This window comes from Gymnodraco acuticeps, unplaced genomic scaffold (genome assembly GCF_902827175.1).
Source record: "Gymnodraco acuticeps unplaced genomic scaffold, fGymAcu1.1, whole genome shotgun sequence".
Lineage (NCBI taxonomy): Eukaryota > Metazoa > Chordata > Actinopteri > Perciformes > Bathydraconidae > Gymnodraco > Gymnodraco acuticeps.
Window position 1 is genome coordinate 966380 of NW_022991575.1, and position 13580 is coordinate 979959.

The 13580-nt window shown below is 38.1% G+C and overlaps 1 protein-coding gene across 1 annotated transcript; it reads left to right on the forward strand.

The window, feature by feature from the left end:
* The first annotated feature begins 4862 nt into the window (after nucleotides 1-4862).
* Nucleotides 4863-13580, forward strand: ctsd (cathepsin D). The gene is made up of 9 exons (XM_034197536.1): nucleotides 4863-5058; nucleotides 7459-7615; nucleotides 9413-9536; nucleotides 9642-9760; nucleotides 9847-10046; nucleotides 11417-11539; nucleotides 11948-12092; nucleotides 12667-12765; nucleotides 13012-13580. Exons 1-9 carry the CDS (start codon nucleotides 4997-4999, stop codon nucleotides 13171-13173), a joined length of 1191 nt encoding a protein of 396 aa, XP_034053427.1. The 5' UTR covers nucleotides 4863-4996; the 3' UTR covers nucleotides 13174-13580.

Genomic DNA, 13580 nt, shown 5'->3' on the forward strand with positions numbered 1-13580 from the left:
CTGCAGCTGCTCAAATGCCATTATTTCCAAAAATCATTCACTGCAAATGTAAGTAAAACATAGAGGAAGTGACAGAACATTTATTTAAGGATGAATGTGTACATGGTATTGCATTTGTAGTCATATTTGTTTGCTGTGATGCTGTTTTCAAGCAGCCGTGCTGTCAGACTTCAACCGTGTCAAATATCCCATTATGTGTAAATGTTTATTCCCGGTATATAACTTTGATGTGACAGGAAGGATATTGTCTTTATTTAGTTGTGCTGTCTGAATAGCTCAGAGTTTCCACCATGAGGTTTTTTAAGAACATGGTAAGAATATTATTTGTAAACCCTGGAGGGAGGTTGCTATCCAATTTGTGGGAAAAGGACGCCACTAGCTGTTCAGTTTTTGTCACTGCAATCAGAATCGGAAACAGGTTTATTACCAGGTAGGTTGACACATACGAGGAATTTGACTTGATGTCATGGTGCATACTTAAAAGTAAAACAAAAATTAAAAACAGGTGGAGAACTATTTTAAGAAAACTATAATAACATTAAAAAGTACTTAAAATGATAAAAGATATAGTAAAATATAGCAGTATTTACATAGAAATAGAATGGAATAAAATATGGAATAAAATTCGGCAGTAATAAAAAAAGAAAACAAGGCGAAATGTATTACATATTACTTCAAGGATTCCAAGGTGTTATGGTCATATGCACAAAGCTACAGTGTATAAATGGCAATGAAATTATTCTGACCTGAGGTCCTCCAACAATGCAACATTATATAATAAAATACAAAAATACTAAATTGTGCAAAAAGTCTATATATCAATAGAACTTACTTCAACTCAATCAATCAATCAATCAATGTTTATTTATATAGCCCAATATCACAAATGTTACATTTGTCTCAGTAGACTTCACAGTTTGTACAGAATATCAGTATGACAATACGACACCCTCTGTCCTTAGACCCTTACATCGTACAAGGAAACACTTCCGGAGAAAACCCACAGTTTAAAGGGAAAAATGGGAGAAACCTCAGGGAGAGCAACAGAGGAGGGATCCCTCTCCCAGGACGGACAGACGTGCAATAGATGCCGTGTGTAAATTGAAAAGATAATACATTTGCAACATAGGTAGTCCAAATGTTTGGAAATGCATGTGTGTATAATAGGAAGATGAATCCACAAGGATATCCATCCAGGACCTATGATCCAGGACCACAGCCACGACTCAAGATCCAGGGCTCGCGATGCAGGACACAGGACCGCAGGATCATCCATGACTCCGGATCCCAGCGTATATAGACACCAAAAAGAAAGACATTTGGGGAAGCTGGGTTAATCGGAACATGAGAGTACACAGGTATAGACAGAGAGAAGGAAGAAGTAAGATGTACCCCGACAAACTAAGCCTATATCAGCAAAACTAGGGGCTGAATCTAATCAGCCCTAACTATAAGCTTTATCAAAAAGGAAGGTCTTAAGCGCACTCTTAAAAACGGATAGGGTGTCTGCCGCCCGAACACAAACTGGAAGCTGATTCCACAAATGTGGAGCTTGATAAGAAAAGGCTCTGGCTCCCATTGTACTTTTAGAGACTCTAGGAACAACCAACAACCCTGCATTCTTGGAACGCAATGCCCTAGTAGGACAGTAGGGTATAATGAGTTCTTTAAGGTAAGATGGCGCCTGCCCATTAAGGGCTTTGTAGGCGAGAAGAAGAATTTAAAATTCTATCCTGTGTTCTATAGTGAGCCAGTGTAAGGCAGCCAGAACAGGAGTAATGTGGTCCCTTTTCCTAACTCTGGTTAGTACACGAGCTGCAGCATTTTGAATCAGCTGAAGCGACTTGACTGACTTCTTGGTACACCCTGATAATAAGGAGATACAATAATCCAGCCTTGAAGTAACAAATGCATGGACTAGTTTCTCTGCATCGTTTTGAGGCAAGATATGCCTGATTTTTGCAATGTTACGTAGATGGAAGTAGGCGGTCCTTGAAATTGATTTTATGTGGCCGTTAAAGGATAAATCCTGATCAAATATAACACCAAGATTCCTTACAGTCTCACTGGAGGCCAAATTAATGCCATCCATAGTTAGTATATCTTTAGATAATTTGTTTCGTAGATTCTTCGGGCCAAGTACAATAACTTCAGTTTTGGTCGTGTTTAACATCAAAAAGTTTAAGGTCATCCACGTTTTTAAGTCCTTGAGGCAGTCTTGAATTTTATTTAGATGATTAATTTCATCAGGCTTGATTGATAAATATAGTTGAGTATCATCCGCATAACAATGAAAATGTACAGAATGATTTCTTATAATATTGCCTAACGGAAGCATATATAATGTGAACAAAATAGGTCCGAGCACTGAGCCCTGTGGCACTCCATGGCTAACTTTGGTTTGCGTGGAAGATTCATCGTTGACACGTACAAACTGAGAGCGTTCAGATAGATAGGACCTAAACCAGCCTAAAGCAGTTCCCTGTATGCCAACTAAGTGCTCTAGTCTTTGCAATAGGATATCATGGTCGATAGTATCAAATGCAGCACTGAGATCGAGCAAAACAAGAATAGAGACACGTCCCTTGTCAGAGGCTATTAGAATGTCATTTGTGACTTTAACCAGAGCTGTCTCTGTGCTATGATGTGTTCTAAAGCCAGACTGAAAATCTTCAAATAAATCATTGTTTTTTAAGTGATCACACAACTGTTTTGCGACTGCTTTCTCAAGAATTTTTGAGAGGAACGGAAGATTAGAAATAGGTCTATAGTTGGCTAAAACCTCTGGATCGAGGTTGTGCTTTTTAAGAAGCGGTTTTATCACTGCTACTTTGAATGATTGTGGAACATAGTCTGATAATAAAGACATATTCATAATATTTAATAAAGAAGTGCTAATTAATGGAAAAACTTCCTTCAACAGCTTAGTTGGAATTGGGTCTAACATACATGTTGATGGTTTAGAAGAGAGAATCATTGAATTTAATTGTTCAAGGTTTATGGCTGAAAAGCATTCTAGTTTACTATCTAGTGTAATATTAGAACTTACGTTTCCGGGAGCTGTTGATAACACTATACTGGTCAAAGGCAAGAGGTCATTAATTTTGTTTCTAAGAGTAACAATTTTATCGTTAAAAAAGCACATAAAATCATTACTACTGAGTGCTATGCGAATAGAAGGCTCAATCGAGCTGTGGCTCTCTGTCAACCTGGCTCCAGTGCTGAAAATAAATCTTGCATTATTCTTATTTATTAATGAAGAGTAGTAGGCTGCTCTCGCTTTACGCAGTGCTTTCTTATATTCATTGAGAGTAATATGACAAATTAAACGAGATTCTTCAAGTTTAGTGGAACGCCATATCCTTTCAAGTTGTCTCGACTTTTGCTTTATTTTGCGGGTTTCGGCATTTTGCCATGGAGCTAATCTATGTTATTTTATTTTATTCTTTTTCAAAGGAGCAACAGAGTCTAATTTTATTCGCAGCGCATCTGTAGCACTATCAACAACATGATCAATTTGGGGTGGTGTACATTTTGTATAAGTTTCCTCCCCTACATGCAGACATGCTATCGAGTTAAGTATTGGTGGAATCTCTTCCTTAAATGTGGCTATAGCACTAATAGATAGGTTTCTGCTGCAGGAGCTTTTGACTAATGCTTTGTAGTCTAGTAACAGTACTTCAAAAGTTACTAAGAAATGTTCGGATAAAGTAGGATTATGCGGTTCGACTAATAGTTGCTCAATTTCAATACCATAAGTCAGAAAAAGGTCGAGAGTGTGATTATAGCAGTGGGTTGGTTGGTTTATTTACACTCTGACAGAAACCAACAGAATCTAATATAGAGTTAAATGCAACAGTAAGGCTATTTTTATCATCGTCAACATGAATATTAAAGTCACCTACGATAATTACTTTATCTGTTTTAAGTACCAAAGTTGATAAAAATAAGGACCTGGTACACTGTAACAAATAAGATTGGCTGCAAAGTTTTCCAGGTCGGATGCGTAAGACTAAAAACGAGACTTTCAAAGGAGGTATAATTTAATTTTGGTTTAGTATTGATAAGTAAACTTGAGTCAAAGATTGCTGCAACTCCACCTCCTCGGCCCGTGCCTCGTGCAATATGAGTATTGATATGGCTGGGTGGAGTGGCCTCATTTATGCTGACATATTCTTCTAACAACTATGGCTTGTTAGAACAACAGCAACCTTTAGTAGAGATGGTTTTAATTAAACATATAAACTGAATCTTAAACTGCCCAACCGTTGGAACGAAAAGCTGAAACAAGTATTCGCTTCATACAAATTAATTGGTCAATATTTTGACAATTTTTTCATTATTTTTCTTATAAATGTGTTCAAGATCCAGTGAAAAAAAATGCAGATTTTTTGGGACAGAATTTCTCTCTAAATTACTGTTTTTACAAAAACAAACAATCAATAAATGAAATAAATATCTAAAATCATCCATAGCAAAACATATTATTAGTTAATAGTTATAAAAGTCATCCTCAAACAATTACCACAATAAAACCCTGATTTTACATCTAATTATGATAACAAACTTGTGATAAGATAAAGGCTATAATGTATAAATCACAGGGGATATTTGTACTACTTTAAATACCGTTCATGTTCCTGATCACACAAGTTTAATGTCCAACAACACAATATATGAAAATAAACATTTTGAAATCGATCTCATTATTTTCTTATAAATGTACATTTGCTTAATTCAAACGTTAAAACGAGCGTACAATTACCTTCCAAGAACTAAACTAAAAGCTAGAAAAAATGTCCGTGATTAAATTGAAGTATCGTTAACAGATTTGTTTTAAATACCGGAAGTGACGTCACCGGAGCGGATTGAGGATCACGTGACGAAGCCTGCCCGCTGCAGTCAGCTGATAGAAGTAGGCAGTTGTCGACAACAAGTCTGAACTGCTCAGTCATTGTTGTGTCTCTATGCGTTTCTGATTCTTCCCACTGTTACAATGAAGATGTTATTGCTGTGTGTGTTCGCGGCCTTAGCCCTGACCAACGACGCGCTTGTTCGGTAAGAAAGTAAAATAGTTATATATCACTAGTACAAGTATTTTTAAATCAAGGTTTATGGGATTTAATGTGAGCTAGCGTGCAACCTACACAATTTCAACTCGTGTTACCTAACGTTTCACCACAGAAAATTGTCTGTTTGCACCTGAAATATATATAATGTAGAAGTTTGGTGTGTTAGCTTACAGATTCTGTTTGCTACTTTTTATCTCGTCTGTCTCTCTGTGATCCTGTGCACAGCAGAGGACAGCGTGTGACTTCTAAACCTGTTCAGTGTTGCTTGCTGTGAACTATCACCTCTCTGTAGGCTGATCATAGAGAGGCTTCCAGAAACCAGTTCATCATACTGGTGGAGTAACCTTATATGCAATTTGAGAGTATTCGTTTCTTTTACTTAACCAGTAGCCTATATATGTTTAGCATTATTTGCAAGGGGTTTGACCCACTTTTTCTGGTGGGTACTCAGGACTAATAAGGCTGTCTTCGAGAATAGAAATGATTGGTCGACTTAAGACCATATCCCTTTGTCGACTAATCAATTAGTTGAATGAATCGCCTGATCTGTAAAACGGAGTTTCTCCACAAAGCATCAAGGAAGTATAGGGCTGAACCATTCAATGTTTTATGGAAATAGCCAAATAAACCTCGCCTTAAAATCGTATTTTATAGACTATAGATAGAAAAAGCTTTGTTTGGTACCTATCCCTGCAAAAATACAATCATTAGAATGTTATTCTTAATACAATCTAATTGTGTTTGCAAAAGCTTTTATTACCGCCAATAAAGTCAATAACATTGCAATTGCAACATCAGTGCTCATTATCTTCTTTCTAAAATAAGTTATTGGGCATGAATACAACAAATGTAATATAGAAATATTTGTATTGGAAGGCTGTGGCTCAGTAGATAGAGTGCTGGACTTCGAATCAGAGGGTAGCAAGTTCGAGTCCCACTGCAGTCAGCATGTCGTTGTGTCCCTGGGACACTTCTCCCCAAATTGCTCCTGTGGGGATTGCCCACAATATTGAGTAAGTAAGTCGCTTTGGATGAAAGCGTCTAATAAATGACATGTAATGTGTACTAAGAAAGAATCCATGGATTAGTTTACTGGGGGCTGCTGTTCTTGAATATGAAAACACATTCAGTAGAAAACACTGTTAATAAATGTAGTAAAAACGTTTCCCTCTGAAATGTAGAAACATTGAAATGCACTTAAAACAGAAGTTTAATTAAAAAAAATATATGACATTAACGATGCGAAGTGAAGGATAATACACTGTTGCAGTTCTCACTGAACCAGTCAAACCTTGATCATGGAGCACAGCTAATGAACTAGTTTCCACCTTTTCCACCCGGGAGCATTGGTTGTTATGGAGCTGATTGCATGGCCCAGGTGCGATGCCAGTTACCTGTGTGTTTGTTCATTCAAAGATATCTAATCTATGCAACCGCTGAAGGCTGGATGTGACTTCCTGTTATTGAGCTTTCCCATATTTGGTTGCACATTCTGCTATTTTTAAGACATTATTTTAGGTTCTTTCAAATGTGGAGGTTTCTTAATTTTGTACAAATATTCAAACTTCGTGATTGACAGCTTGCACACAAGTCATGGCATGTGCTAAAAATAGAAAGTGTCCCCTCTGTGGTGTGACTGTCTTATACATCCTGCTTTCTTTCTTTTTTAAAACCACATGTCAGCAATATGGTGCTTTAGTCGTTAAGGAAAGAGAGAGCTGTGTCAGTCAGACACTGAAGTTAATGGTATTAGCAATATGACTCCATGAAGTTTGCTCTTAGTTTCATATTTAATTTTGACTGTGCTAAAGTCACAAGTTGATGACTGGTTAAAGGAACACTGTTTCTGTGGCTGGTTTATCAGTCAACCCTACCTAGAAAACACTTGCAGCCTAATGCCAAAATCCCCCTTCATGAAGATTGAAATGCTCAGTTTGGATTGAAAGTGTTTTGTAGAACTATTTAACATCTTCAGGTAGTTTGTTTTCCTTTTAATCTTTATTTTTGTTTTCTCTTGCTTTTGCTTTGGCACACCGTTCTTAAATTAAACTGGGTGAAGAACACTAAGAAACACAGAATACTGATCTTTCTAAATGGAAGATTTAATGTAGGACTTCTTCAGTTGTCTGAGCTATGCGTGTATTTAGTCAATTCAATGGAGGCGTCTGTTGATATTGATGCATTGTGCACAGTTCTAACAATATTTTGCAACACTGAAGATAAGGAGGAAGTATGTAGGCCAAATCTTATCTGCGACACCACCAGTTGTGTAGGCGTTTCTACAAATGAAGTAGCCTAATGATAACTCTTAATTTCCACTGCATTTAAACTTAAATGATGTTGTTCAAAGCACAGTCAACAGTCTTTAATGTTTCTTCCCATACAGAATTCCCTTAAAGAAATTCCGTTCCATCAGACGTCAGCTGACCGACTCTGGGAAGAGAGCAGAGGAGCTCCTGGCCGACCATCACTCCCTGAAGTACAACTTTGGCTTCCCCGCCAGTAATGCACCCACTCCAGAAACCCTGAAGAACTACTTGGACGTGAGCGTTTCTCTCAAAACCACTGACCTGTGGACCCTTAAGTCTTCCCTTTCCCCTAATGCACTGCTCAAAGCCAAGTGGGGGGCGGGGGGCAACAAAGGTCCTGTTGTGTTGTGACGCCTCTGCCTTTTTCCCAGCTCAATAGGAAATTAGACTTTGCCTCTCCAGACCAGTAAATCCTTTGCTAACACAGCTTTTTAAGAAAAGCTGATTCATTCTGCTGTAGACTAATATCAGCTTTTCTGTGAGAAAACTGAATGTGACGGAAGAGGAAATACCACATGACCACTGACTCAGTTATTTATCTGTAAGCCTCATAATCAGCTGACTGAACGTTTGTTTGCTCTCGGTTTTTCTTTACATATGAAACTCTTTTTTGTTGTATTTCTGGTTATTACATCCATCAACCTTTCAATACAAGAAAAGGTGAAATGTAAAAGAGCATAATATTCAAGAGATTGTCCATTTTTGATGTTTTACATAAATTAAGTATTTACGATTGTGATTATATCTAGACTGATAATATTTGTTAACAGATATCAGTTTATCTGTTGATGAATAGGTCTGCAGAATATTTAATTTTGACATACTAGAAAAGCCAACAAGTCGGACTTAAACTGTCAAATTTAAATAAATAATACAGGCCTATTTTCAATCCTGCAAAGCAAAATAGTAAATAAATCATTTATCATAACAATATTTCAATACATTTTATTTACTAAATAAATATAAAAAAGTGAGAAAACAAAGCTTTCCCTAACACGGTGCAAACCTCGGGAACTCCTGCTGTATATCATCCAGAGTATCGAGGACACTGCTAAAATAAATTGTTTGTACATGTCAAATGTAGGCACCACAAATACAATTATCTCCATTACAGTCAGAAACCTCAAAGACCATGTCACCTAAATATAAACTAATCCAATGGTATGGAAAACATCTGTAGCTTGGGCAAACCAAAGCAATAACAAATCGGAGTGTAAATCAGATAAATGCGGGTTTAAAATGTATCTCAAAATAAAAGGAAGTGCTTTGAGGGTGGGATGACTTGACAAAACTCCCCCAGGCTGAATGGTTGGGTCCTTTTCAATTTCAGTCACATAAAGGGAAGTACATTTGTCGAGACATCGTGTGTTGAGTCACATTTTAAATTGTGAAACATTAAGTGATTTATTGACACGACTTGGTACTTATGTGACCTGTGTCCTTCTAACACTTGAGTAGCTGACAGTGACACCAACAGCTGCAAGGACTCAGCGAAGGCAAACAAACAGTTTGTCACTGTTAAAGGAGACTAGAGCCTGAACATAACATTAATTTCCCTTTATCTAATTGCTATTTGCCATTTATAAAAACATATCAAATTAACTGAAAATGACCCTAATTTGCTGATAAATGGTTCATGCAATCTCAAGATCAACATACAGCAAATCATGGTTCAACCGGCCCATTCATTCTGCCTTATTTCAAATTAAGAGCTTGCGGTATTTCTAAATACTTTTATAAAAGAATATGCCTGCAAACTGCTGTTAAAGATCCACATTTGCTGGGGGTGACCAGGATTACATTTTCCTCATAACATATGTATGCCATGCTCAGTTTCTCTGCTGTTGGTAGAAATGATGAGTGTTTTGTTATCTTAATCTCTATTATTGAAAACTTAAGATCAGCTCTAGGATTAAGTGTTTATTAGATTTATTTCCTGCTGGGTTTTTTTAAGTCCTTGAAAGCCCACTAAATCTCAAAAGGCTTGTTGTTGATAATCAAATGTTTTCTTTCCCCCCCCCCCCCCTCCAGGCCCAGTATTACGGTGAGATCGGCCTGGGTACCCCCCCTCAGCCCTTCACTGTCGTCTTCGACACGGGTTCCTCCAACCTGTGGGTGCCCTCAATTCACTGCTCCCTCTTGGACATCGCTTGCTGTAAGTCCACCTGTAGTCATCGCAAAAACACAGTGCTGTAAAGTTACATTTTCTCGGTAAAATGTTGGAAATTTCAATAAAATATCTATCTTTTCTTTCTCACAGTGCTTCATCACAAATATAATTCTGGCAAGTCCAGCACATACGTGAAGAACGGCACCGCCTTCGCCATCCAGTATGGAACCGGCAGTCTGTCGGGATACCTCAGTCAGGACACATGCACAGTAAGGTTCTCACATCAAAGTAAACTTCAGTTTAGATTTCAGTGGAGATTTATGCGACTGACCCGTTATTTCTCTTCATTTCCTAGATCGGAGACTTGGCAATTGATAGCCAGCTTTTCGGTGAAGCCATCAAGCAGCCCGGGGTTGCCTTCATCGCGGCCAAGTTTGACGGGATCCTCGGCATGGCCTACCCCCGCATCTCTGTGGACGGGGTGGCTCCGGTCTTTGACAACATCATGAGCCAGAAGAAGGTGGAGCAGAACGTCTTCTCCTTCTACCTGAACAGGTGAGGAACTGAAGGGTTTCAGCGTGTTGCCACTCTAAAATGATAGGTTCTTCTTGTTTCCACTGTCGGCACAAACCAGTCAGTTGCCTACAATCTTGTCCACTTCATAGTTGTTTGAATTTGCTTGACTGTGTGCGTTTTCATTCTTTTGTTCTCACAACCTGCACTGTTTGCCTGCGTGTTGCATTGGATGTTTGCCTCCTTCTGAAATACTAATGACATAAGATTGGAAAAACGGGGGTTTTTATTTATTATTTGAAGCTGCCCTTTGGATGTAACAATTATGAAATCTGGGTTACTCTTCCCATGCTGCTGTTGAAGGTAATGACAGAAAATTGAGAAACCATCTTCCTCTGAAGAGTGTGTGTTTGTGTGACCACAAGTGTGTGTCATTGGTTAACTGTAAAATGTTCTCTGATAACGGTAGAACTGTAGATAAAGAGGATGTGCAGATGGATCATTCTCACAAATGGGTTTATAAAATGTGAAAGTGCATTAAAAGACAAAATGTCTAGTCTTTATCAGAAATGAGTGTTCCAATCTTCTGGTCAGATGTGAGGGGAATACATATTGAACAGAACCACGGCTGCAAATGAATGCTAATGTTGCGTCAAGTCTTCTGGATGTAGAAACAGGAAGCTGGTAACTTCACTAAATACTCTACTTTATACTGAATTAATTTAGCTGATATACATTTTATTTTAATCTTTAAATATCTTTTTATACCACTTGTTTAACAACCATAACCAGGGTTCTTACGGTTATTAAAAACCTGGAAAAGTCATGGGAATTGCAAATGCAAATTCCAGGCCCTGGAAAAGTTATGGAAAACAATATTTTTTTTTATCCCAAAGTTTTGGAAAAGTCATGGAATTGTAACTAAAGTTGCATCAAATATAATTAATATTTTAGCTAATCGCCGAAATAGTAATACTATAATGATAATACATACTGTGTCGTATAGTAATGAAACATAAAATGGCATTTAACTGTCGAGGTATTTTGTTGCCGAGAGATTTTATTTGCTTTAGCCTGTAGAAGCTAGTAAGCCTACTATTGGATTTGTTTTAGATAGGCAAAACATGTTTCATATGCAGAACTTATTTTCCTGTTCCATGTTCAAATAAACCATTTTCAGTGGTACTGCTGAGAAAGAGTAATTAGGTCATGGAAAAGTCATTGAAAATCATTGGTGAAAAAGTGTATGAACCCTGCATAACATTTTCTTTAGTTGTTATTGACACAAACAAAACTTCATTCAACTGTGTTGAGATAGCAAGCAAATGGATACTCAAACTATACCAAACCAAAATATCTGCCTGTCTTTATACTAGGTGAAATTAAACGTTTTTGTTGCCGTCTCTCGTCAGGAACCCCGACACAGAACCCGGCGGAGAGCTGCTGCTGGGAGGAACCGACCCCAAATACTACACCGGGGACTTCAACTACGTCAATGTCACCCGCCAGGCCTACTGGCAGATCAGGGTAGACGGGTGAGTCCTCCAATATTCAGATTCAAAACCTAGAGATGACGATGATTGACTATACTTTCCAACTTTAAGCTTTGAGACGCATCTTGCAACACAAGAGGAACTAATACTGAAATACTTTGTCAAAATAATTGTTACTTAATCTTCAGTCAGTTGACAGAAAATCTATAGACAACATGCTTCGTAGAGAAGAGTTATTTATTTATTTTTGCCCAAGGTACAGTTAAAACGGGTGCGTTTTCAGTTTTACATTTTTGGCTATTTAACAATAAATTACTAGATGAGAAGATAATTGTTGCAGCCTCAATGACATGGTCACTTTATTGCATAATTTCCAAACCATGTGGGCACCGTCAGGCTGTGAGTGAGCTCTGATTACTGAATCATGTGTATACTGTATGTGTGTAACAGTATGGCAGTGGGCGACCAGCTGAGTCTGTGTAAGGGGGGCTGCGAGGCCATCGTGGACTCCGGGACGTCTCTGATCACCGGCCCCTCTGTGGAGGTCAAGGCCCTGCAGAAGGCCATCGGGGCCTTTCCACTCATCCAGGGAGAGGTGAGGAACAGACAGAGGTGGAAGATGTACTTTTACTTGAGTAAAAGTAGCAATGCTAAATAGAAACATGTGTGAAGAAACTTCCTGGAGTGAACTTTTAGCCTTAGACCATTAACATGCACATAAACCTACAGTGAAAGGAAAACTCCAAAAAGCATAATAACCTGTGATAATAGGTCAATGTTTAATTGTGGTTCCTATTTAGTATTATCTAATTACCCAAATCTGAAAAGTAACTAAAGCTGTCAAATATTTGTATTGAGTATAATATAAATTATTTACTTCCAAAATGTCGTGAAGTAGAAATATGAAGTAGCTTAAAATTACAATAATCAGGTAAAGTACATAGTTTTACTCGATAACATTCCACCAGTGAAAAGTCTTCATTTTGACACTCTGAATAAGCAAACCTTTTATTTTTAAAAGATAAAATTCTAATGTTTGTATACAAATCTGGGGAAAGACTGCAGTTTGATGCCTTTAAAAAAAAATATTTTCCACTTTTGTCTGTTTGTAAAGACAATGAATACACTGATTGAACAGTGTAATAAACAGTGAATTCTTGTTGTTTCAGTACATGGTGAACTGCGACAAGGTCCCATCGCTGCCCGTCATCAGCTTCACCGTGGGGGGCCAGGTCTACACACTCACCGGAGAGCAGTACATCCTTAAGGTGAGGATGTTGGAATGTTTACAACCAGCAGGGGGGGGGCAGTCAGCTCCTGCCGCAACAAAACAACACTGACTGTGTGTTGCGTCATGATAAACTAAACAAATGCCGCTTTGTTTCACTTGGCAAAGGAGGAGGCTGGTTTGTTGTCCGAGCAGTGGTTGCACACATTTGTCATCAACACATTCTCACATGTATTTTGTATTATGTCTTCATCATTAACTGTATTATTTCCTTGTAATTGTCCAGGTAACTCAGGCTGGAAAGACGATGTGTCTGAGCGGCTTCATGGGTCTGGACATCCCCGCCCCCGCCGGCCCGCTGTGGATTCTGGGAGATGTTTTCATGGGGCAGTACTACACCGTGTTTGATCGAGACGCTAACAGAGTGGGCTTTGCCAAGGCCAAGTAAACGCATCCCGTGCTAGAGCAACACGTTTTTTTTAATTCTGAGTTTTGTGAGACGAAAATCTTATCTGCAAACTCTTTCCGTTGCTTTGGATCCAAACCGTGTATAGCAATAGATTTTGCCTAGAGTCTAAATGCACTGATCCGAAATAATTTGTACGATTTTCAGTGTGATACGGATTGATTGGAGGTTTGATATGACGCGTGTACATAATCAGGGATCAGTTGACTGTAATGGTATTTCCCTTTTTAAACATTAAAGTTATCTAATTCTTTTTTTTTTTTAATCAGGGATTTGTTTTTCAAAAAGAACTATTTTAATTTGCATTTAAGGAGGAACTTGTTCCTCTACTACTGACTTTGAGCTGTACTTGATGTGATTTGGTCTGAATAAACATTTTTTTAAAGAAG

Excerpts from the sequence above, each read along its gene's own strand:
- ctsd (XM_034197536.1), top strand. The coding sequence starts at position 4,997 with ATGAAGATGTTATTGCTGTGTGTGTTCGCGGCCTTAGCCCTGACCAAC. Across the intron at positions 7,616-9,412 it reads CCCTGAAGAACTACTTGGAC|GCCCAGTATTACGGTGAGAT; the intron begins GTGAGCGTTTCT and ends CCCCCCCTCCAG. Across the intron at positions 9,761-9,846 it reads TCAGTCAGGACACATGCACA|ATCGGAGACTTGGCAATTGA; the intron begins GTAAGGTTCTCA and ends TTCATTTCCTAG.